The following is a 27,084-nucleotide window of genomic DNA, read 5'->3' as shown; positions in this document are numbered from 1 at the left end:
GGTGGCATGATATTATTAAAGAACTGAGACGGAAATAAATTATGACATTATTGTGTTTACCGTGTCAACATGTTGAAGTATTCAAACCGTACGTGCACATTACTGACCCATAACAAGTATACGGCACTGAACTTTCAGCCCTGCATACAGGAATGATCTCACGGCAGACGGTATACTCTCCAAGAATTATACGGAATGTGGTCGCAGCTGGATCTTTTCTTAGGGAATTATACTGATCTTGGTTATCAGCTGAATTTCATTATCATTGCCTTGAGCGTATCGATTTTGAATGTCCCGCTATGCGGAAAGCACGCGGGAGAAATGATGCCGTTCTTCCTTTTGTTCTCTGCGACAAGTACTACTCACAACAACAGAATGTTTGCAACACGCTTGCACAGCACGGCTCGCCTCTCACCGACCCTGTTCACGCGTAACGGCCTACGCGTTGCTTGTTGTGTTCGCACTGCATGGCCATCCTGCCATGCAAGTGCCGGCGAAGGAATCTATATTCCATCTGCAAAACGTTCGCCGCAGTCCCCATATACTATACGCATATGATTCAAGTAAACAATTATACTACGGGACAAGACGGTAACAGCTCTTAGAACGGATCTACTGACATGACTTGCACACACATGTATGTTGTCTTGCAGTTTGATGAGAACGCAGGAATATGAGAGACTACTACTCGGGGAACCGAACGCGGCAACTTTATCTTTTCATATTAGCAGAAATCTTTTCATATTTAGCAGACCTGGGCAGGCCACGAAATGCGTAGGACAAGACAACCAGTGGTTGATTAGAGCAGCGGAATGGTTGCCAACGTATGTTACCATGGACAACGCAGCCGAGGACGGAAACGAAGCAAGCGGTGTGACGAACTAAAGGAGTTCGCACGCATAAAACTTAATCGGCTGGCACAAGATACGGTAAATGGGAGATAATTGGGAGATGCCTACGTACTATGCCTTCGTCATAAAACAGATTAATAATGGTGATGATGGTTAAGGCCTTGCACGCCCCGTTCTATAGACTACATTCTACGGATTACGGCAAATCGGTTCACCCCGTAAGGTGGCGTAAGGAATGAGAAAGGGAAATTGACAGCCACCCGTTTGTAGCACGAAGCCACAAGAAAGAGAAGCTTCTTAGTTGCCGAAAAGTCCGTCCTGGTCCGAGGTTCGAACCCGGGACCAACGCCTTTCCGGGGCGTTCGCTCTACCAAGTGAGCTAACCAGGAAGCTAGCAACAGGCAGTGCGAGGGCGAATTCATCGACAACTCGAAGCACACGGACGCACATTATTGCAAATCGGAACCGATTTGCTTCAAGTCTCCCTCCGCTCGAAGGAGTCAACCCAGACCGTGTGCATGTATGTGTGTGCGTGTGTAGACAGACTCTTCTCACTAATGCTCCATTTTGCATGTAAAAAAAGAAACCTTCGGAATAAATATATATCTCACTTTTTAAATGTAGAAAAACAGTTCTTATAGATAGATGGCGAAAACATAATGATATGTGAGAAAGTGAGCGACCTAAGAAGATATTGCAGACCCTTGCCTGTCAAATAAATATTGACGACTTCTTTAAAAGAACCCATTCCTCATTCATTACCAATGGCGGTGATGCAAATTCTGAATAAGCAACATATCTCAAAATTTTTGTTGGTGTAGTATACATTGTTTCCCCGTCTTCTGTTCTCATAATTTAGTGTAGTGTGTCTTGGCCGGGGTTTTACGACGTGTTTTGCGGTGCACGCTCACTACCTCTCGTTCAACGTCCCGTGGATCTCGTGCAACGATGGATCACGCGTAGATGCAATGCACGTCACTTCAAATCACAAGAGGCTCGTCCGTCGTGCTTGTTGATGGGAACCTGCCGCTGCTTGCTTCAGGCACACTGGAGAGTAACGAGGTCGCTGACGAGGGGCCCCTACCTTAAAAACCAACCTCTCTCGTTCAAAGTAAACAGAATTGTATTACCGCTTCTCCAAGGCTTAAAAAGAAAGGCCCTTCGCTGAAGAGTTGCCATGTAACCTTTCTCTGCATGGCCGAGATCAAAAATTCGCGCCAAAATTCAATGAATTCGCAGTTTTATACGGGAGCAAGAACGAAGAAACGCGTGTAATGGTTGAGGCATCGAATATCGATACCAGTATAGTGAAAAGCACATGCGTGAGCCAGCCTTCGATTGACTTGCAAAAGAAGATAGGAAAGGCTTAAACAATTATCTCTGGCGTATAGACCCGCACGTGAGCCTGATTGACAGGTGGCGCTATACCATACTTGAACATGCGCAGATAAGTTTTGTGCCGGCTTTCTTTTCCGCCGCAGTGCACCCTTTCAGCGTTTGTGCGATCTGGCTCACTTTTCTAGTGTCCGTGTCTACACGCCTTACCTTCTTTCATGACGAATCCCTATAGCAACTATATCAATTTTCTTTCGTTCTAAGCTCCTAGGTTAGCTTAGTCTTTCGCAATACTTTCGCAATATTTATTATGACTAATTAACCTCTGCCCATATTCCCATTATTACTAGCATATAATAGAGATTACACGTTCTACTTTAAGACTGTACCGTTGTGTTGCCGGATTTATATAAGCAATGAATGTTTTCTATGGTGGACCGAAAAACCTCAGAAATCTGAATGACCTCTCGCGGTGCTTGACAGATAGCTTCCGATATTACGCTTGTAAAAAGAGAAAAACATGTCTGACGCTCGGTTTCGATTTGCACAGCCGCCCCACGTTCTACCTATTAGGCGATGACCCCTTTTCCTTTACTTTAGGGAGGCAAAACAGATGCACTATACCCTAAACAGACCGAAAGTCAATGCTATCAGACAAATTTAAATACAAATCAAAGACGTGCAAGCAGACAAGTACATAATTATATCGCTCACCTTTTAATTATTTGTTCCAGGAAGGGGATCTTTGTCGCTCGCATTTCGGTTCGGCATTTCTATCTATTATTCTTGCTCGCCAGATGCTGTGCAAGCCAAGAGGAAAAATGAGATGGCACGGCAAGGTTTCGGCCTTTGCTACGCCAAGGATGGAATGTTGAATTATTTTTTACATGTATTTTCGCTGTTATCTGTAGGACATCCATCAAAAACTCTGCATCACGACAATCGATGAAGCAATGACTAATAGTTTATAGCATTTACACAATAAGCATTGCGGGCTTCAGGGAAGAAAGAATACATTCGTTCTCTAGAACAAAAATTGTAGATTTTACAAAAATCCAAAATCCCTTTTGTCTTCTGGGCAACCAGACACTTTTCTGGTGAAAATCTGTGCCTTCTTTCTTTCCCCTATCTCTTGGTTTAGGTCATTCGTCTTCAAAGGAATTGTCGAAGTGTGAAGCTAAAAAAACAAAAAACAAAAAAGGGTCGTTGTTCTCCGAGGCACTTTTTTTTCTTAACGCGATTCAGTACATGAAGCAATCGACGGTTTTAAAATATATTATACGGTGTACTGGAACCTGAGAGCACACATCGGTCTCATTCCGCATAATGGGACTTGAGCTAAATGAATAGGTGATTAAAAACAGTTTGTTTAGTGGAACAAAACTGCATCCACGATTTCCTTTTGCGACGTGCACAAAGAACTATTTTCAACAAAGCAAAACACCGCGAGCGAAGGCAACTTAAATGAGATAAGGTGCTAGAGCACCCCGCTTAAAAAAAGATGTGTAACATCCCTAACGTCCGCGAAGTGCGAGGCAATTGAAATAATAATAAAAAAAAATATGCCAGGACAACACCACACTTTCAAGCGGGAGAAACAAGTTATCGTGCCACATTGTCTCCCACCCAGGGCGCCAGACAAATCAGGTCAATATCCCGTTGAATAGTTTACTATTTTTCCGCGTACAGTGGAGGGCTTGAAGAACAAGAGCTAATTTGATAGCTCAACAAAGTATCGCAGGCTACTTCTGTATGCCAGTGTTTTGTACCGTAGTCGGACCAATGTGAGCTGTACAGTTAAGCAGTCAATCAAAGGGAGTGCAAAGGTGAGCCAGAATTCCAGCGAATACCAATAAACTGCGATGACGTTATTGCTCACTGAACAAAACAGTCCTCGGGTCTTAAAATTGGCAGAACAAAAGGATTGCGTTAGGCATACTTGCTTCGACGCTATTGTTATCCGAACCAGTGGCGTAGGCAGAATTTTTTTTCGGGGGGGGGGGGGGGGGGGGCACGCTCTTGATCCGACGAGGAGTCCGGGCAGGTAAGTGTGGTCGAGTGTCATTTTGTGCTCTGTAGACCATGGCTAGACCATGGCAGAAAAAATTTTCGGGTGGGGGGGGGGGGGAGGGGCACGGGCCCGGTGTGCCCCCGCCCCCCCGGGATACGCCACTGATCTGAGCTTATGTAACACCAAATCATTCGCATAAGCAAAAATGTCGACTTATTAAGTGTCATAAGTAAAGCCCGCCACCGTATTATGAAGAATGACAATGAAACACCAAGATTCTAGATTAACATAGAAAAGTAGCTTTGAAAGTAGAGATCCTAAATGTATCACAAGAGAAGCGAATCTAAACGGCAGTTGAGCGCCATTTAGAATTATTTGAGTAGTCCCACTATTACAGCACATATTGATTCCACCAAATGGAATTTTCGCGACATTATGACATTATGATGAATATGCAGTTCGAAAAGGAAATCACGGCTAAAATTTTCCAAAACTACTTGGATGAGATTCACCTGATGAAAGCCATTGACACACTAAATAATAGAGCAAGCAACACGTATTCATGATTGCTGAGACCTCGAATGCCACACGTCTGTCTGATGTTTTCCAACTTGATCCCAACTGACGGCTTTTAGTCTATTGGCTAGAATATTATAAATGTTATAGTCTATGTTAATTACATAACTATATTAGCTGATACCTATAGGCGTACGCAGGGTTCCTCATCAGGGGGGGGGGGTCGAAGGTTCATCGCAGCGCCCCCCCTCTCTACTAAGTCAATGTATGGGGCATACTTTGCCCCCCCCCCCCCTCTTAGGTGACTGGGAAGGGCGGCCTCCCCCCCCCCCTGCGCCCCCCGTGCGCACGCCTATGCTGATACCCGCGTACCTTCTGCTAACATTCGCCAGAGCCACTTTCTGAAACGATAATAGCGTGATGGTAAAAAGTGGCCGGTAACACGGCAAGACACTAATTTCGAAAGTGTAGTTATGACTTGAAAGATAACTTCTCATAAGTTTCCTTGAACCTGTTTATAAAATTCAGTTATGAGGCCGTAAGGATCAGCTGATTCGTACTCTACATTAGTATTGGCCAGTACAATGTTGTCAAAGAAGTTTGTGCTTGTAAAATCAATTTATCTTCTTCTTTTGTGCCAGGGAAAAATTTCGTCGGCGGGTGGTTCAGGCCGGAGGGTTCCTGGAATAAGGGACCCTCCCACATTCACTAACTAGCCACTCATCAATAAACGTTTTCACTCTCTCTCTTGCAACGCCACCATCATGTTCACCGTTTAGTGGCCATATCAAATGCTACTTACGCCAAGCGGACTGGGTTCACGAACAATTAAGACTCGTCTACTATATCGCGACACCTCGGTTGCAAGAGTGCACCGTGTACTTAATTGTTCATTCGTTCCTAATGACTAAGGATTTTGAACAATGGGACTTATTTAAACGGGAGGTCAAGCTGGTTGCTATAGACCAGGGGTCTCAAACGCGCAGCCAGCGGGCCCGCAGACCTTTCGTTAACGGCCCGGCCCGCACATGACTGTCTTCGTCCCATGTTTTCTTTTCGTAATAAGTATGTTCATAACCTACACGGACGTGAAAGGTCTCAAGCATTTTTTTTTTTGCGAGGCACCCCATGCGGCCACCATGTGTTAGAAACATAACCGCGGAACTAAAACTCAATATGTAATAATCAGCGTACAGATTTGCAGACTCCAGTCATTCTCGAGATCAGTATCAATATGTTTCTCGAAACCTTGTCCCTTTCAGAGATATAAGGTCTTCTGTCAAATAGCAACGTTAGCTGTCATTTTGTTCAACACCCCCTCACTGCTCCAACCTTCTTCACTATACCGGCCCATCGAGAGACTAACTGAGGCGAGTTTGAGACCCCTGCTATAGAAAAATAGCCTCGTCCAGCCTGGGAGAAGCACTTCTTCGGTCTCAAGAGGAAGGATTGTTGGGTGCGCAAACTTCAAAACAAACGGAATTTTGGTGATGAGGGAAACCTTGCTCTTTATAAAGAAATACAGAGATTTTAAGTGAATTCAAAGGTACCCCATGACGCACCTTCAATTCCAAAGACAACGACCTTCAGCTCTTAGGCGCCCGTTCCTGCGTTGAACGGCGTCACCGTCGCCGTCGCCGTTGGTGGCGTAACCGATAGACATGAAAAAATAAAATGGGAAAAATATACCCAGGATCGAATGGGATTTGCACCCGGGCCCTCTGCGTGGCAGTCGAGTATTCTACCACAGAGCCACGCGGGTTTTTTTTTTCTTTATTACCGGTTCATTAACGTCGCATGTACATCAATAATAGACACTATTTACAGTAATACACAATACTACAAGAATGTGTCAAGATGAGGAAAAAAAAACCGGGACTGGCTTTCTTTCAAATTCCTTAAGGTATGCCAGAGGTTCAACCCTGGCCAGCCAGCCAGGAACAAAGTTTTCTTGTTGGAGCACATCTATGTATTGAACAATGCTCTCGCGAAAAAGCACACGTGCAGGTCGCCTGTCAGGGTCGCAGTGAAAGCCGGCCATTCTCGCCCGCCATAATCAGTGGAGGCCGAGAAGCATAATTAGGTCAAAAGGCATCCCATCCTCGTTTTCTATCTCCAAAAACCTGATTCCAAGTGGATGCAGGGGAAACTCTTTCTTCAGCGTTCTCTGTAAAACGTCCCAGAAGTAGTCTCTTTTTCACTGACAGAGCCATGCCGGTGCTTGAAACTCCTTCGCAAAAAGATCCTATACAGGCTTCACGTCGGGGAAGCAATCGCGTTGACATGTGTAATATAACGTGGTAGAAGAGTAAAATAATAACGAGTCGTCACACAATGCGAATTGCGTAACGAGTGGGTCGTTGAATGCTTCCAACCCATTACAGAAGGCTCAGCCATAATTCTTCATCGTCATCAGTCACAGCCTCGACAATGTACACATTATGCCTTACAGCTGTGTAGCGGGTACCACGCTTCTCCTCAGAATGGCGAATAAAGGCATAGTGGCCTCTTTCCTACTTCACAAAAAATTATGATGGTTTATGGCGTAGTGGGTACCTCGCAAGTGTAGTTGTATTAGTTGCCCCAAAAGCGTTTACAACGGGCTCTAGAAAAGCCCTTACAGCTTTCGCTGTGCTGCGTGTTCTGCGCAGGCCTGGCGATATTTTTTTGCCTTCTGAAACATCTTTCAAGCACACACACACACACACACACACAAACCCAACAAGAGTAGGTTTTGCATAAAAACAATACAAAATCTTTCATATTTGAAAGTGAACACAGTAAACTAACACAACTACGACGCACATTTGTTATTATTCACAGTTACAGAGTTAATAAAATTCTGTTTCAAATATAGGCGCAAAAAGCATGCCTTTAGATCTGCGTTTTACTTTCTGCTTGTAGTACGACTTGTAGTCGACACAGGCTGCCTTTTACGCGATTAGTTAGCAAAAAAAAAGTACGACCCAGCTCTCTTGCTCGCGAGTGTCCTATTTCAGGTGACAATTAAGGGTTCGTTAGATAACAAGGATCAAGGAATCCTGGGCAGCTCGTTTCATGAGTATCCTCATGTTTAACAACAACATTAAATTGATAAAGATCCTGAGGTGAGATAAGGTTATAATGTTGAAAATAATGCCTTTGTATGACTATTGTATGAAATCTGTTACGCGGCGCTTTGCCTCGCAAGATAGACAATTTCTGATAATATTTTTTTAGACGTTGCTACCCGTGCAAGACTGCAATAGTATGCATGAGAAATAAATGTGGTATTACGCAGCGGCAACTTTATTTCCACCGAAAGAACGTCTCGAAGCATTCGGAATTCGGCGATAGCATTCGACCCTGTACGATGAATGCTATCGCCGTACTATTTACCAAGCGTTCTGTGTTTTCGACCCATGTATGGTGCTCGCAAAGGGTAACTCCCAGCATCTTTCCATCCTTCGTAACGCCTATCCTATAGATACACAGAATGGGTTTATATAAAAATTTAGTGTTTTTAGACTGGTGTAAATAGACTGGTGTAAAAAGAAGGCTCGGCAGGTGTTACACTCTTGTAACACAAGAAGGCGAAAGCCTGGCAGCGCTCATGTAAGACGAGGCGAGCCGTAATGAACAGCACGTATGTTTGGCATTAAACTGGACACTTTGGACGCCCCTTGCGAGCCCTTTTGTCATCGTGGAAGGCTTTAAGCACATGAATTCGAAGAGCGCGTGGTAGCACAGGAACCCAGCGTTGACCGTCAGGATGGTAAATGTGGCGGTAAAGAACGCCATTTTGCAGCTTAAATTGCTCGAGTTGACGACGAAGTCGCGCGTTAGGTGGATGGGAGGCTCCCGAGAGGTGGTCCATAGTATGTTTTTTTTTTCAGAGGTGTACAGTCTTTCGTTCGCCTTTAAGTGTCTCTCAGACTCCACATCCGCAACTAGGGATTCTAACGCTTATGCCATGCAATATTGCATCTGTTTACGTGACTACTTGGTTGTCATGACGACTGTATGGGGTCTTTTTCCGAAGCAGTTTCAAGCGCTGGCGTGCCTGAGGTAGAACGCTTCACTGCCACGCAAAATGCTTGTGTACGATTCCGGCTCAAACGCCGAGTTTTAACAGCGGAGCCGTTTAAACCGACCCTTAGTCCGTGCAGAGCGGGCAGAAAACTATCATTATCATGAACAGGCACGCGCACTCTTCGTCCTCTTCTGCTTCGCTCCCAGAACACGTGCGCCGATTTGTCCGGCTTGGAATGCAATAAGTCTGATGGGTGAGAGAGCACAGAGAAATGGAAAGAGATAAATAGAGAGAAAGAAAGGGAAGAAAGACCGAAAAGATAGAAAGGCAGAGAAAGAAATAGAGAACATATAACAGACACAAAAAAGAGGTAGAAAAAAGAGAGAGCTAGACAGAAAGAGAAAGAAAGATAGAAAGAGGGAAAAAGAAATAGAAAGCGAGAGAAAGAGAGATAGAAAGAGAGAGAAATAGAAAGAAATAGATAAAGAAAAAAGTAGAAATGAACAGAGACAAAGAAGATATAGGAAAAACAGAGAATTGAGAGAAAAAAAAAAGAAAGAGAGGAAGAAAGAAGTAGAAAAATAAGGAGAAACAAGGAAGGCCACCCATCTCCGCTCTTCCTTCAGGCTTGGCACCACTAGGGCGAAGCACGCCTTAATTTTTTCTTTGCATCCATCGGGATTTTTTCGTCACGGCGCGTTTCGCGTCAAGATCACCGGCTCTTCGAGGGGAGCCACAACGTACTTGACCCGCTGAATAAAGGATAAGAAAATTGATAAGTCACGGCAGTAGCACTCGCATCAAAGAAGGCTGCATCTTCACGGAAAAAGAAGACGCAATACTCCAAGGAAAAAGACAAGCGAAAGGAAAGGGCGTTCACTCAAGAATAATATTTCGGTACTAGACTTGCCTGTGCATTGTAACGCGTTGATATATATATATATATATATATATATATATATATATATATATATATATATATATATATATATATATATATATATATATATATATATATATATATATATATATATATATATATATATATATATATATATATATATATATATATTTGCGATACGTCTGTAATGTTGCGATCAGCTGAGTTTGAATTTTTAAACGTCTTTTCGTAAAACTAGTACGAGCATTGGGAGTGGCCGATTGTGCTGATCGAGGAGGAGGAGGAATAAACTTTATTATGGGAAACCAGCAGGTTTAAGTGGCCGGGCCTAGGCCTCCCATGAGGGGACGTCAAGGGCTTGCCTCAACGCCGCCTCACGGGCGTGCTGGGTCGCCCAGGTTTGTTCGTCAAGAGCGGAGCTCCGCAGAGCCTCGCGGAGCCTCGACGAAAGGGTCGTGGTGTTAGTGTGTGTGTACTGTGCCGGGCACTCCCACAGCATATGCGAAAGCGTCGCCGGGTGAGTGCCACAGCACCGGCAGTTGGGGGTAGTGTACACGTCCGGGAATATGAGGTGGAGGCGGGCAGGGGAGGGATACGTGTTTGTTTGTAGTAGACGCAAAGTGGTGGCCTGTGCCCGGCTGAGCTTGGGGTGAGGTGGGGGAAAGACTCGGCGTCTGAGGTAAAAGGTCTTAACGAGGTCATTGAAGGTAGTCAGGTTGTCCCTGGTGTCCATCTCGTCTCCAGTAGCTAGAGAAGGGTAATTTTTTAGAGGGCTCGTTTTTTCGTTAGACGCAGCCAAATTAATCCAACAGACAATTAGGCCAGGGAAAGCGTAGGGCCATTAATTGTTGCCCTTAGCTGTAGTTTAGTAATAATGACGTCAGTTGAAATGAATTAAAGTGGACGAAAAATGATCATTTCCGTCGGTGGGGTTTCTGTCGGTGGGACCAAATGAATCCACTCCATTTGGTTGTATCTAGCAAATAAACGAGCCTTCCAAAAAGTTCCCCTTCTGTCGTTTATTCATAGCGACGGCCTCGCCCCGGCAGACTTATTTCCTTAGGTTAGCATGCGAGGATTTATTGCTCAGACGCCGCCGCGTGCAAAAGATCACGAGCCACGTGATGCCACCTGAAAAAAAAAGCATGTTCCACACTTGTCGCCTTGGCTACGAGCGGCGCTGGCTAACGCTCCCAGAGATTGTAGTACATACAGAAATACCCAACGAAGTGGATGGCGAAGCGCCTTCCGTCGCAGCTCAACTGGTATCATCGGACGCGTAATTCCAAGGTTGTGAGTTCAGATCCTACCGACGGAAAATGATGATTTCTCGTCCACTTTAATTCATTTCAACTGACGCCATTGTTACTACGCTACAGTTAAAGACAACAATTAACAGCCCCTATGCTTTCCCTGGCCTAAATGACCACTGGATTCATTCGGCTGTGGTGATGCGATGAGCGGAATGTTGCTGCGCAAGTGTGGCTTGGGATATGTATATTGCGACCTTCTTTCAAGAAGGTTATTTGCGAGTGACGCGCTTTCGTTTCGCCCGTCTTTTAGTTGGTGTATTGCGTCTTTTGATTCCACGAAGAAAGAACCGACAACACGTTTTACTACGGCCGCATCTGTCTATTTGACGCTCTTGAGCAATACTTTGCTACATAGGCCTTGTGGCAAACCCTTGAAAAAAAAAAAAAAAACACAGAAAAACAACGTTGGTGCAAGGTTGCTGTCGAATTAACAGCATGACGCGACTGGAAGAAGAGGATAACGTCATCTACGCGTATTATGTACTAAGAAAGGGTTCGTTGATCTTCATCAAGGACTCGTTTTTCTTTGTTATGTATAGGGCGCCGTGTTTTCGGAGTTTATTTTTCTTAAAATTCGAAGGGTGTTCCTCGGGGTTCATTTTTTTTTGGCGGAAATTCGGCGTTTATCGGAGTGCATTTATCGTAAATCCCCAATTCTCCGAAATTCGGAGTTTAATTTTGTATTATACTGGGTGCGTTCAGATAAAAACGTCGGTGCATGTCCGACGACCCCCTTTAATTTCTCTGGAAAAAATATATTTTGCTGTACGAGTCCCTAAGACAACAACATCTATGTTAGTTCAGGAAAAAGAAATTTGCCTTCGTCAAAAAAATTTGGAAGTCTACACTGAGCCAGAATCGCTTTCTGTGAGTTGCGTGAAAAGGGGATTTTGACGAGATCCTACAAAAAAAAAAAACACTATTGTACCTGCTGGTCTTAAAATTTTTCTTGCCATACTATGAATAGCGTGAGTTCATAAAATGCAGTTATCGTGCCGTATTAGGGCCCCTAATTTAAGAAAAAAAATCGCGAATATGGCGCATTGTTCAGTAATGCCCTAATTTTAGATTTTTTTGCTCTGCTGGTATGACAGTCAGTACTTTCAAAATTTTCCAGAGTATTGCCACACATCGGATTAGCAATTGTGCCAAATATAATTGACGAGTTTAATGTAAAAAGCAAACCAAAAATGCTTAAGTAAGGGAATGTCTCCCATGGCAGGGATTCGATCCCGCGACCTTCGGGTGAGCAGTCGAGCACCACGACCACTAGACCACCGCGACGGGTTTTAGTTGTACGGACGGTTTCAATGCACAAACAAATATGCACATAAGCGCAAATACTTGAATACAAAACACTCAGGTTTGTTCGTATTACAACGAGAAAACTTGTTGTAATAGACGCAAGTATACTTTACGAGGTACGTATTTTCCATGTCGTCTGGAGCTTCCCAGTGCCGCAGGGGACCGTATATCAAGATGTCGTCTCGCGCTTCCGGGGTCCCTATACATGCGTTGACGTCTCGCTCCGTGCACGACAAGACTTTTGTTAAATGTTCGATGGGTGCCATCTACGAGATACTGTTGAGGGGAGGTAAAGTTGACATCACCCAAACCGTTCGACATATCAACGACCGCTTAGAACATGCACTTTCGATAAAGAACGAAATAGGGTCATATTGGCAGTTAAATTCGGAGTTTATCGGATAAATCCGAATTGTCAATAATTTTACCGGCGAGCGTTTATCGGATTTTTTCGGATTTATCCGAGAACACGGAGCTCTAGTTATGTGCAACCTAATGAAAACGGCAAGCAATGTACTATGCTAAGCTACTGATGTCTGTTATACCATCTTTATAAATGTTAAAAAGTATTGGCACCCTTGTGTTCCCTCGGGGGGCCCGCTCCTAAATTGAGGAGGAGGAGAAAGAGGAACAAGCATTTTATTGAAATAGCGTACTGAGGTTCTTGCGGCTCCTATATACAAGGGCCCCATCGACACGAGCGCCTTGCTCGGCGTGGCCCAGCCTGCTGGCTTGCCAGGTCCCGCCGGGCGAGTGGCGCTTCCCACGACTGAACAACTGATCATTCGTCCCGGAAAAAAGAAGCGCGAAATGTAAGCCAGCACGAAAGAGCAGCTCAACCCTCCAGTCTTTGTTTAGAGCTTTTTCTGATATGAATCCGAACCAACTTGGCCAATTTTCTGCTCTGATTGTTCTGAAGTTCTGATTACACTATTTCCTGTGCTTTAAGTATGACTTGAGAAAGCCGCGGGGCAACCACGGAAACCGTAACGATCTAGTTTTGTGAGTAATGCGACCTGATTGATCCTGCCAAATGCCTTCGAGAAGTCTGCAATTGCGCTTACTGTGTCTTTTTTTCTCAACGCATCGAACGTTAAATCCTTCTCAGTTAACAAAGCTAGCTCATTTTATCAGCCCCCAGAAGACCCACATTTATGCGGCAATAACAAGATATATTTTTCACAAAGTAATGTAACCATTTTGTAGATAACTATCTCTAAGCATCTTGAAATAATAAAAATGAATGATACTGGTGAATAATTTGAAATGCAGTTTCTGTGACCCGATTTCATAAGAGGGAATGGTAACAAGACTGTCACCACTCCCTCTTCCCACGTGTGTACAGGGTACAAACTTGACGAAGTCTTTAGTTCAGCTCTCTGCCTTTTCTGTATTCCGTGCTTCACTCTCCAGAAATACGCCGTCAGACTATGTAGGGAACATAGAGCGCACGAGTGAGCCCGCCTAATATAATTTTAATTAGTCCAATACAAGTCTAATTGAGTCGGTGCTGGAGACCATGAATGTCGCACGCTTTCTGTTTTTTAAGGATATTGAATTCAGGTGCAATTCGTGCAGAGTCTTGATGTCAATGGAATTCTATGTCCACAATTGGTGAACCGTAAAAGTTTCTGTATTGTGAATAAAAGTGTTCAAAGTTGGTCTTTTTCCAGTTTTCCGATTGCCTACCCTTGAGCTGCCTTACTGTTTTCTACACCTGGAAGCTCTCGCTTATGAAGATACTTGGAAGCGCAGAACACACAAAATACACAAGAAGAACCGGACAAGACGAGCGCTAGTCTTGTCCAGTTCTTCTTGTGTATTTTGTGTGTTCTGCGCTTCCAAGTACCTTCATGGATCAGTACAAACTCACCCAACTTTCTGTTCTTCTAAACCTTATCTCGCTTATGACCTGTGTAGCAATTTAAATGCCTTAAAGTATGCGCTAAGCAATGTAGTGTTTGTAATCCGCGTCGCTAAATAGTGTTTAAAATATGCATCATCATCGTCCAGTGGCTGCCGGGATATTGTGGTATCGTTGTCGACGACATCGATGACGTTGCCGAACGGTCCACGCGCGAGGAATCCCAGACAGTTCCAATACCAGACGCTGCGAGGGGCCTTCGTTTACTTGCCGACGCAATGACGAAAACCCTGCGGAGCAAACCAGTGTTCGGGACAGTCTTCTCCGTAAACTCGACCCACCTAGGAAGCTGCAAATTTCATCGTATCCCTCCCGCAGTTACGCAACTCTAGTGTGCCGCCTCTGTTTAGGAGTGTCTTTTGCGAAAGCATACTCTTTTCGCATTGGAATGTCAGGCACCTCCGCCTGCGACTCCGGCAACTGTGAAGATACGATAGAACGCATACTGTGTTCCTGTGATCGCTTTATCACCGAACGCGATGTTCTTCGCACCGTGTTAGATCATAGACCATTTTCCGAACAAGAGATCCTCGGACCATGGCCGCCTCACAGGCCAGCAAAGCGACGCGGGCACTGCTACTCTTTCTAAAATCGACCGGGTTAAGCGATCGCTAGCAGGCGTGTAACGGACATGCGCACATGTGCTCTGACAGTATACTCTTTCTGTTAATCCCTTCCCCCCGGTGTAGGGTAGCAAACCAGACACGTGTCTGGTTGACCTTCCTGCCTTTCATTCCTTTCCTTCCTCCTCCTTTGAATACGCGTGCCACTACTGATCATGAAGTTCGAGCAATGCAATCCATAAGTAATCGTATTTATCACCTAAAGGATTATTTTGGTTCGTAATCTTATTGCACAAATATAGAAGGGTAAAAACGAACGGCTAGATGAGACTACCCAGCGATATAATGTGCGAGTGAAAGTGAACTTCAGAAAGGCTAACATAATAAACAGAGATCGTGCATCGATTTATTAGAAACGAGTTTATACTAAAGTCATGCGATATGCTGCTGCTACTCATTCTAATGCTGGCTGAACTACCTTACCGGCGCGCCGATAAGGGGGTTACGCCAACGCAACTGCAATATTTTTCTGTGACATTCCTAATACGAAGCAGGGAATATCCCCCGTCGCGGGCACAATTTAATTATATATTAATAGCTACATTTTTTTACTTCAATAGGGCACATAATGATAGAGCATGTTTTAGAGAGAGAAAGAGAGAGAGAGAGAGGACTTAAGGAGAATGCAAGGAGGTAAACCAAACCATGGTGCGGTTGGATAAGCTGCCCTGGGGAAGGGGGATATTAAACGTGTTATATTGGTCAGCTCTGAGAATGATCATATCAACAATGTTTCATTCCGTCTACGCTCGAAGTAAGTGCAGTCAAAAGCGCGATAAATTGTTCATCGTTCGCTGTTCCGTAAGTTGGTGCTGTCGTTTGGCACCTTGATCTCTTACTTCGCACAATGGGCAATCACAGCGGCCAAGTGATCAGCGCCTCCCAAAGGATTAGGGCAGCCACCGACACGGAGACCTCGTCGGCAGTTGGGCGTAGGTCTGAACACGACCGGAAACCCGTAATACGCGCCACTTTTGCGCGATGTTTTTTTTTTCCAAGTGATTGAACGCGAAAAGGAGCCGATCCTCCTCCACCTGCTTATTTCATCGCAGTCGCGTTGCGTTTACCGCGCTGAAAACCGATGCGAGCATCCGCGGTGCATACGTGACGGGTCCCAGATACACAATTCCGGTGGTTCCCGCGACGTCAGTCACGCTGACAGGAAGCCGCTCGCAAGGTCAAGGCGCTCGCTGCTCCGCATCGGGGATCACGCAACGAATGCGATATTTCTCATTCGGGCTGTTTTGCGCATATATATACAGGCCGCCCACCACTTCCTTGAACAGTGAGCCGCGACGGACGCTGCGTTGTCCCGTCACTTCCTCCGCTTTCGTCGCAACCGAGAAGACAGCCCACGCCGAAATGAACGCCGACAGACTATTCGTCAATGGTGAGTGCCACAGAACATTCATCACCATCACGCACGTTCAACCGAGGAATTCAAAGGCGCCTAGTAACAAAGCCTGAAACGAGGAATTGCTGGTTAAAAAATCCTTTGACGAGTGGCCGCCAGATAGCACCTTGGCTGGCAATTTTCGTAAGAATCGTACCCTGCGTCGATAACGATCTGATGCATCCGACGACAAGTTCATATGTTCCCAAAAGGAGCCAAATGTTCCCACAAGTGTCGTTAACGATTTGCGCGCGTGCGTGAGTTGAAGAAGAATGGTGCTTCCTTTTTTTTCTCTCCCGAGTGACCTTTACAGCGCGCAATAAATGATACTTGTTACGGTGCGCTGCGTGCCGCAACAAGAAAGCTGTTCTCTAATTCTCCTTTCGGACTTGGCTTTAAATTCTGACTTGCTCTTACACGTTGCGTCATTCATTGCCTAAGCGCGGGTTGTCAAAGCTTGTTCTACTATTACTTTTCTTGCGCTTTGAGCCACGTTTTGCCAAATTTAGGCCATGGTTGTTGTCGACAGGGAATGCAGTCAGGCTACCTGTGACGTAAACGAGTGCTGGTAACTCTACACTGTAAGTAAACACTCTGCGTGTTGCGAGGAATGCGACAGCGCTGACGAGCATACGCGTTCTGTACTCGCTCGTCAGTCTCTGTTCGCGAGCATCTCCTCTGTTTGGGCTGATTACGAAACTGTGTCGACGCGATAGCTCTCTTTTAGACAATGGTTTTCATTTAGTCCCTCTCGGCATGTGCGACTCCGTAAGATGCTCGAATTGAGTGCAGTTTGAGTGGGTTTTTGTCGCCCCATTTAGGAACACCCAAACGGATGCTACGATTTTTTTTTTTTTGACGATGTTGCCTAGGCCCGGACGCACGCATTCTCTACTATAGCGACCGAAGGCGGCGGGTCACGCATACACGAGAAGAATCTAACCTTGCCTTTTTACGCGGCTGTTACGAAAGGAAGCGAGATGCGCGAAAATAACGGCTGTATACACTTCCGTTGCCTCAAGTGTCAGTGGCCTAATAGAAAGAAATAACAGCAGGAACGGGAGCAGCAGAGTAAACTGCTAGGTAATAAGAAAAGGTGAATTGGTAAACAAGATATGAAAAAAAGTAAATACATCGTTACTAATTAGCCTAATGGTGAATACTTTCCTTCAGCAATCGAAGCAGGCTTGAAGGGACACTAAAGTGAAACAGTACATCAATTTAGGCTGATAAATTGTTCTCCAAAAACTCCAGTATCGTTAATTTCACCGTCATTGGTTTATTAATAGAAGAGAAAATAAAGGTCAAAAGCTTAATTTTTTAAATTTCGCGCCGAAATCTTAGCACATGATTGTCAGCGTGACGACACGCATTTCAAAGTGCTTCTATTTTTGTAATTCGGCCACATTGGCTCCGCAGAATTGCCCGAAACTTTTACGCTAAGTCTGTGGCCCCCTCAGAGGACAATGTACTCATAGGCGTGCGCAGGGTTCTCCATTAGGGGGGGCAAAGGTTCGTCGCAGCGCCCCCCCCACACTACTAAGTTAATGTATGGGGCAGATTTTGCGCCCCCCCCTCTTAGGTGATTAGGGGGGGGCGGCCGCGCCCCCCCCTGCCCCCCCCCCTCCCTCCCTGTGCGCACGCCTATGAATGTACTACATTTTTACCGATTAAGAATTGTGTAGGCCTGCAGCAGACGCCGTCAAAGTCCATGACGTCGCAGCGAGTTGTTGCGGGAACTTCAAGGTGGCGTCGCCACATGCATTTTATTTTTGCGCGTTCTCTCGCTTACCAACGGTCTTCTCGCGGCATTTGATATCATCGTAAGCAGCGCAAATGAAACGGCACAACAGACCAACTCGCCCATCGTTCACCTCTTTTAAAGTGTATTTCTTGCAGCAAGCGTGGTGCTTTTGCTATTGTGCAAGGATGATTTACTATTGCGAGAAAGAAGAGTTGTTATCTTTAGTGTCGCTTTAAGATACTAATCACAAGAGCAAAACAGCACGAAACCTTCTTTACATATAGGGTGAAAAAAAAATAACGCCACAGGTTTCTCAGCCTACCCATGCACTTCTCAAAACGCGCTACCAAGACTGTCAGTACAGGACATGGGCGTTGCTATTTTGCCCGGAGTTGCAAAGAAGCGAAAGAGGACGCCTCATAAAAAATAAAGCCACAAGCGAACATGTCAGCAAGTATGGACGTCAGTGCACCTTCCTCACATTCAGAATAAGCATATTACAAAGCTCCAGCCGGGCCCACATGGCTCCCCGTTAACCGAACCACACACAGACACTTCGATCTAGATCCACGATGCAAAATATACGCCTACTGCTTGCTATGCCTTTATTTTTTGCCGCGCCATTGATGGGCGCTCCGCACCCCGACTCCACAGCAGAAATAACGCGCTTCTGATGGAGTGACTTGCAAGAAGCAAAAATGAAAATAAAATGCTCAAGAAAAACTAGACAAAAAAAGAAAAGAAACCAGACAAAATAAGTATCAGTATTCCGAATTCGACATAAGCGAGTTTGTGTAGGCTGTATAAGAAACAGCGTATTGGAACGCAATACTCTCTATTTACTATTGCTTCTGCATTCTCACTCCACGCACGAATTCAATGGGCACGAAGTCTATTAAGGACGATGCCTTTTCAACGCGCGACCAGGCTAGCCGACCCGCGCACGACTGGCGTCAGTTCAGCCATTTCAAATCACAGAAAGCGTTTTGTGATTGCGTGTATGCATCGTGTTTCGTCACTCGACTTCCTTTTCGTTTCAATACTGCTCTACGCGCACGTTTTGGTCATTTCAAAACCCGTTTTTTTTTATCGGCAGGGATCGAAGTCACTGTGAACATGCACCGTCTCTTGCATAGCGTGTCATGATGTGCCTGTCGAAACCGCCCTATATACTCCTGCGGCTCGAAAACAGCTCAGAAACACAATCGCCTTACGAGTTGGTTTTCATTACGTGCTGATATGCGCTACCATGAACAACCTTTCTTTTTTTGTTTTACTTATCACTGGCTGGCTACTGAAAGCAACTTCTCCATGTACACTGAGAAGTAAGCCGGCATGATGTGCCGACCGTGATTATTGCACTGGATGCTCGCGTTTAGAAGGAGGTCAAGCAGTCTACCACAGGCTACCAGAGAAAAATATTGAATGACACTCATTTCCGCTGACACGATTGACCAGCGAAGCTATTAAACACCATGGCAAATTGTATTGCAAAATGAATTCAGCATCTCGTCGCGCTCGGCTTCTCGGGTAAGAACATGGACACTGTACAGCTTGGCGCACGGGTTCGACAACCTCCATGAACGGAAATTATTCAAGGTATGCGTGCATGACGTTCGTTCGCCTTTCGTATGCTGCTTGTGCGGCTATATTGCACACCTGTTGTGGCAAGAGAGATGGTTGCGTATGCGTATATGGTATTAAAGGCAACTTATTTACATACATGCACTCACCTAGGGTGCTATGCAGGATGGCCCGAGCTTCTCGGGAACAAGAGTTTGCTCCGAGCTCGCACTATGTACGGCAGTCATGATAGGAAGACAGTGCGGAGCGCGCGACAGCAGCGTTGATAAAAACGGCTTTAAAAACAAACATATATCGTAGCAAGCGCACGTGCGGCATTTGCGGCGGTTTTCAAAGGAACACCGCGTGCGAACGCGTCAGCGCCGCCACTCAGTCAATATTTTAATAGTGCAGCAACGTCAGCGTGATTGTCGCGCTACCTTTTTGCCAACTGAACATCGCGCCTCCCACAGGCATGTTTGTGGGCGTTTGTCCTCTTTCGGGCCAGTTTTTTTTCGTTCCACCTGCAGCATGGAAATTTCATAAATGAATCGTGCTGCTCGATGGTGCTGCGGCCTGCGCAGTGCTCCTCCGCAAGAGCAAACGCGTTAGGCAGAGCCGATTTTCACCGCGCGCGTCTGTCAATCAAACTGATTGACGCGCGAACTCGGGTACAAACTCGTTGATTCTGAAAAGGCCCCAGTTCAACTCGTGACTGTCATAGAACCGGTGTGCCTGTCAAGCGTTTCATACGGTGGACGCTAAGCGGCAGCTTCTTTGCATATAAAATAATTCGGTCAGCTCGCACTACTTGTGCAAGGCTGGAGCCATAGGAGGAGTTTGTGATCACCTAGCTTCTTTCTTCCAGCTTTTCCCGTGGCTCGTGTACTCAGTCTTCTCGGTCTGCTTCAGAGTGAAGACCACGTCAGTTCGGTATCAATTTTGATGGTAATTATTAGCTAGGTATTAATGAACATGATACCGAACAGTTAGGCCTATTTATTAATTTGTAGCATTTTAATTAACACTACAATAATAACTCATGCTTAATTAACAAGTCTTTAATTAATATGGCACTAATTATCACAATCATAACCAGCACTATCCTAATGAGCACGACGTTAGTAAGGTCCAAATTAGCTTGGTTTTCATTAGTGCGCCCCTAGTTAGCGTAGTGCTAATTAGCATGCAGCTTGGTTTTAGCCTTACGCGGCTTCATTAGCTTGGTCTTAGCATAACTTGGCTTAATTATCTTGGTCATACCATGTCCTGACTTAATTAGCTTGGTCATAGCATGTCCTGACTTAATTAGCTAGGTATACTGCCCAGCCAATTAGCTAATCAACCGGGCGCACATGCTCGGGGAGCGATTAATAAGAGGACGAAGAGGGCGCGCGCCGTCTGAGATTACACACGTGGCCTCGGCGATTAGCTCCGGCAGTGGTGTTGTAAGGCGCTTGGCTGGAGCTAATCTCAGAGGCCGCTATGCTGATTATTTCAAAGGATACTTAGTGCAGACATTAAACGCTTGAAAAGGAATTTAAGCAGCCCATACCTCTAAAAATATCGTTAGTAAAAGTTTCTGGCCCTTTTCTTGCATGGGGCACTTCTGCACTCATTGGAACGACAAACAAATGAAAGAAGGTGCCTCTGATTTGAAGACACCACCTGAATTTTGTCGACCGCCCATGACGTGACGGCGCGTTTCATCGTAACCAATGGAACGCAGCGCACTCTGAGGGATGGATTTGACCTTTTCGTACTGTTAGCTCGTTCAAAAGGAGGTGTCGCCAGAGCTCGGAAAGATTCTGAGTTTCGCCAAACTCGGGCACACGAGTTTGCTCCGAGCCCGCCCTACGGCGGTCATGATAGGAAGACAGTGCGGAGCGCGCGATAGCAGCGTTGATAAAAAACGGCTACAAGAACGAGCATGGCGTCACAAACGCATGTGAGGCATTTGCGGCGGTTTTCAAAGGAACATCGTGTGCGAACGCGTCTGCGCCGCCACTCAGTCAACATTTCAACAGTGCAGCGACGTCAGCGTGATTGTCGTGCTATCTTTTTGCCAACGGAACATCGCACTTCCCATAGGCGTGTTCGTGGGCGTTTGTCCTCTTTCGGGCAAGTTCTTTCGTTCCACCTGCAGCATGGAAATTTCCACTCTCGAAGGCAACAAGGGCGCACACGCAGCACTCTCGTGCAGCTCGTTTCGCTTCACTCGAATATTACAAATAAAAAAATCACGCCATCTCCAGCTAAAGGGGACCATGAGGCGATGCGAAACAGCGTTTCGGCATGTCGAGCCCGCGTTTCAGAGGGGAAGTGGAGAGGGGGAGGGGAGAGGGAGAAAGTAGGAGAGGGGTAGTGGAGAGGGGAAAGTGCGAGAGGAGGTGTGTGGAGAGGGTTCGCGCATGCGCAGTAAGGGTGGTCAGGCCGCACACCACCACCACCACCACCACAACCGGTTTTAACTTCGCCATAAGATGCTTCGCATCTAATAAATATACAGGTTACTGCAGCTTATATTACACGACTGAAAATTTTTCTGCAGTAACGAATCGGTAGAAGCAATGTCTCCACAAACAAGTAAACAGTCACGTTTCTCGCCGCGAATGTCACCGGGGGCGCTTGCTTCATGGCCGTGAGTGGTACGTCGTGAGTGCAGTGAAACTGAATGCGAGACATCGTAGCCACGTGATGATATAACCTTTAGTTCTTCGTGCATGTGTGCCTAGTCTGTGCGAATATGCTCATAGATGAATCGTGCCGCTCGCTGGCGTTGTGGCTTGAGCAGTGCTCCTCCGCAAGAGCAAACGCGGTGGGCGGACCCGATCTTCGCCGCGTGCGCGTTTGTTAATCAAACTGATTGACGCGCAAACTCGGGCACAAACTCGTTGATTCTGAAAAGGCCTTAGTTCAACTCGTGACTGTCATCGTGCTGGTGTGCCTGCCAAGCGGTTCATGCGGTGGACGCTAAGCAGAGCTTCTTTGCATATGAAATAATTTGATCAGCTTGCACTACTCGCGCAAGGCTGGAGCCATCGTAGGAGCTTGTGATCACCTAGCTTCTTTCAGCTTTTTACGTGGCTCGTCTACTCACTCTACTCGGTCTGCTTCGGAGTGACGACCACGTCAGTTTGGTCTCAATTTTGATGGTAATAATTAGCTAGGTCTTAATTAAAATGATATAGTTCTGTCATAGATGGTAATGTTCTAATCAGCACGTCATTAATTAATCAGGTTTAATTGACCAGGTCTTAATCAGTGTGAAGCTAATTAGCACAACCCTAATTAGCGCAATTCTAGTTAGCGTGGTTTCAGTGAGTGAGGTCCTAATTAGCTTGGTTTTAGTTAGCGCACCTCTAATTAGCGTCGCGTTAATTAACGTGGTCCTAATTAGCTCGGTCAGCTCTACACGGCTTCATTAGCATGGCCTTAGTAAGATGTGGCTTAATTAGCTCGGTCTTAGCATGACATGGTTCAATTAGCTTGATTATAGCATGTCCTGACTTAATTACCTAGTTATACCGCCCAGCCAATTAGCTAATCAGCCGAGATCACGTGCTCGGGGAGCAAGCAAACGATGAGTAAGAGGGCGAAGAGGGCGCGCGCCGTACCGAGCAACGCGCTAGAACGTAAAGGCCGACCATGATGATTATACACGTGGCCTCGGCGATTAGCTCCGGCTGCGGTGTTGTGGGGCACTCAGCCGGAGCTAATCTCAGAGGCCACGGTGCTGATTATTCTAAATGATACTTAGTGCAAACATTAAACGCCCGAAAAGGAATTTAAACAGCCCGTATCTCTGAAAAATATCGTTCGTAAAAGTTTCTGACACTTTTTTTAACGGGTGCACTTCTGCACTCAGTGGAACGACAAACAAATGAAAAAAGATGCCTCTGGTTTGAAGACACCACCCAAGTTTGCCGACGGCCCTAGGTGTGGCAACAGGCAGACATGATCATATAGTAGCGGCTGGATCGCCAGACAATCTTCGACCACAGGGAAAGGGTTCCCGATTCTCCATTTTCGTTAGATGGTCGATACTTGTAATGCCTAAATTATATGCTAGACGTAAAATGTTTTCATCATGAATTTCGTTGTACAGGTTATGGCTACGCGCTTGAAGAGTCCGCTGTTCGGGCACAATTTCATTCAAACTGAAATATATCATGAACACTACAGAATATTCCAATAGACCTTCGCTCTTTATACACCCCATAATCATTTTTTTTCTGTGATATTTTTGAAATGCAATAGACGTAATAAAAAACGGGCGTCGTTGTTTCTTGACGTTTATACGTGCCTTTAGAATTGACCGGCTAGTAAACCAACAGAATAGCACGTACATACAAGTCAATGAAAGGCATAGATCGGCAAGCTCACTCATGAGTCGACTCACTCAGACTCACTCGCACTCAGAAAGGGCCGTGATTCTGAGTCCGAATGAGTAATATTTTGGTGAGTCTGAGTCCAAGTGAGTCCGGTTGAGGACAATTTCGGTGTGTCTGAGTCCGAGTGAGCCCTAAGGGCAAAATATATTTCTTGAGTGAGTCTGAGGGAGCTCCGAACATTTTTGTCGAACTCTGGTTCTATATAAACAACTTCAGCATTAATATCAGCCCTCTGTCGGCTCACGTTTATACTACCGTCGAACTCGCACATACTTCAAAGCCCTAGTGTTCATACGCCAGCTCAATATTTATTGATCAGAGCTGTGAGTTAAGGGGCAGATGACACCCCCCTCCGCAAGCTCTTTCACAGGTGGTTGTTAATAAAAATATCTCGTGTGAGCCATCTCTTTCAATAAAAATGTCCTTACTGGATTGCAACCACTGATAACTCATATATGAAGGTACGAGATCAAAAGGCGCCAAGTAGAGCGCCATTTATGCGAGATATTGCCGTTGACACCATGGTTGAAAATGCTAATTATGCGCTAATGGACTCATGAGTCGACTCACTCACACTCACTCAGACACAGATAGAGCCGTGAGTCTGTGTTTGAGTGAGTCCGAGTCAGTAATATTTGGTGAGTTTGAGTCCGAGTGAGTCCAGCTGAGAAAAAATTTAGTGAGTCTTAGTCCGAGCGAGTCCAGCTGAGGAAAATTTTGCTGAGTCTGAGTCCGAGTGAGCTCTGAAGGCAAAATATATTTCATGAGTGAGTCTAAGTGAGCTCCACATTTTTTGTCGCCCTATGGGGAAAGGATATTATCATGTGGTCGTGACAGTGAAGAAAACGCAGCCGGGCTATTAAAGATGAACTCTTCATTGTGCGAACTTCTGCCCAGTGAACGAAAAGCCAAATTACAAGCAATACACGATGTGCACTGATAGCGGCAATCACAGTCGTCGGCCGGCGGTAATCTGATCAGCGGTAAGGCGCGTCGGCATTTATACATGTGGCATCGAAGATTCCAGCCTTAACATTGGTAGTCGCGTTAGTTCCAGAATAAACGACTGTTCGCGCCCGAAAATAACGGGGAATGTTCGACATTCCGGCGCGGCGCGCGCAAGGCAATAGTTGCACGTGTAACGGTTCAGTTACATGAAAATATAAAAAAGAAGCGCGCGTGGTAGTATATTAGCACATTCACCGAAGAGAACGAAACAGACATTGGCTGAAGTTGAAAAAGGAGTAAGAGTGTGTGCACACAGATCTCACGTTGCTAAATCGGCGAGCACGGCTGTTCTCAGCACCATTTACTGTGTTCACGGATGAAGAGCGTGTGCACTCATGTCGCATAGTTCATTGTTTGCTTGTTTGTTTACTCGTTCAGTAAGATATTTAAGTAATAATTTTAACGATCACGTAGTCTCACTGACCCACCTACACTTGGTGGCTGGTTATCCTTGGCTTTAAGAAACACCTTCGGATATCGGGACTATATACAGCTGACTGCACAGATTTGTCTCCATACCGTACACACTTTTTTTAAAGTTTTATTAATGTTTCGCGATACATGTTTTCCGCGTTGTCTATCTGCGGCACAAAGTCTGAGTTATGCTACATCCATTGATACTCAACACGTCCAAGCGTTATTAGCGCGGACGCGTGTTACCGAAGTTGAAATTACAAGAGACAGACAATAATAATAATAATTGTCGGGGTTTTACGTCCCTAAGCCTCGATATGATTATGAGGGACGACGTAGTGGAGGGCTCCGGAAATTTCGACCACCTGGGGTTGTTTAACGTGCACCTCAATGTAAGTACACGGGCCTCAAACATTTTCGCTTCCATCAAAAATGCGCGGCCGCCGCGGCCAGGAGTCGATCCCGCGACCTGCGGGTCAGCAAGCAGACAGACAAACAAGTAGCATTGTCATATACAAGAAAAACAGGTATCAATGACAGCAGAGAAGCGAAATAGTGATTAAGAACAACTTACAATGACAGCCGACCTATGAGTGAAATATGGAGAGAGAATTTTGTCCCTTGAACTTTGTAAAAAATCTGTTTCACCGAAATGGCGATGCAGTGAATGCCATAGCAACATGTCGTAACGTTATAGTCACTAAGGCTAGCAGCTAATTTTGGTCCGATCTCGCGTAACTCAACAAAACGCTGGTGTATGGGAATACGGTCGCTGCCGGGAGATAAGCGGTTTTCGCGCAGTTTCTCGTATCAGTAGACACAACACGAAGCGGTGAAATTACAGCGCGTAGAAGGGTATACGAGCCGTTTGCTGATGTCTACCGACATAGCGACCGCGCTATTTTAGTCAAAGTTCACAGTTCCTGCTCAAGCAACGCAGCCCTCCCCTTTACCCCGGCGTCCCTTCATGCTCCTTCGCCCAGCGAAACACGGGCGGGGCGTTTCCTTTCTGGCTGAAGAGCAATTAACGGCAGGTCTCGCAGGCGAGGTGATGTTATCGCATGCGCCCTCCGTGCGATAGAGAAGGCCAGCTTGTTTCATCACGGCTTAAGGCTTGTCCCTCGCCAGCGCTCGCGAGCTTTTACTCGCGGGTATAACATACGATGTGCGCAGCGGTGTTGTCGGTTTGGACTTTATACGGAACAGTACGGCGACGTTGAAAAGCTGCCAAGAGTGTCCATATATTTGTTATCGCAATAAAAAATATACAAAAAAAACCGTGGAAGAGGGCTCGCCTTTTTTTTCTGGAGAGCTGCATCGTCTCCGCTGTAAAGAGTTCGTCCGTTGCAAGAATAAAATAATCCGACGCCTTTTCCATAGGTTTAGTTCTCGCCATACCCTTCTTACAGGCGATATCTCCTCGCCACATGTTTCTTCATAAAACACGCGTGCAATGTAAGTACTAAGCGTTCAGTCTATCAGGATTTCGCACTTGTCGGCTACACTGTTATCTCCTCTTGCGCAGTTGGAAACGCACAAAATGGAGTGAAATCAGTTGATTGCGCGCGATATATAGTCACGCGAGACAAGGAAGAAAGGGCTGGCGACTGCATGGCAAAGCAGGATGGGAGACAATTCACAATTGATATTTCTCGTATATGGAACAATCGAGAGTGCGTACCCTAATGATGTCACGTGAATCACTGTTGTGGCGGACGTCACGAAGTGCGTCAAAAAGGCGAGAAACGCCAAGAGAGAATAACGCGCTCGAGTTTGT

The 27,084-nt window shown here is 45.7% G+C and overlaps 1 protein-coding gene across 1 annotated transcript in view; it reads left to right on the top strand.

Annotated features, from left to right (window-relative positions):
• Positions 1–15,955: 15,955 nt before the first annotated feature.
• Positions 15,956–27,084, top strand: part of LOC125759286 (uncharacterized) — a 173,123-nt gene continuing 161,994 nt past the window's right edge. Inside the window, exon 1 of the mRNA XM_049417699.1 lies at positions 15,956–16,181. Within this exon, the coding sequence (XP_049273656.1) occupies positions 16,010–16,181 (172 nt within the window). The 5' untranslated portion in view covers positions 15,956–16,009. The remainder of the gene's footprint in view (positions 16,182–27,084) is intronic.

Source organism: Rhipicephalus sanguineus, chromosome 1 (assembly GCF_013339695.2).
Source record: "Rhipicephalus sanguineus isolate Rsan-2018 chromosome 1, BIME_Rsan_1.4, whole genome shotgun sequence".
NCBI lineage: Eukaryota > Metazoa > Arthropoda > Arachnida > Ixodida > Ixodidae > Rhipicephalus > Rhipicephalus sanguineus.
This window is presented reverse-complemented; position numbering and strand designations above follow the sequence as displayed.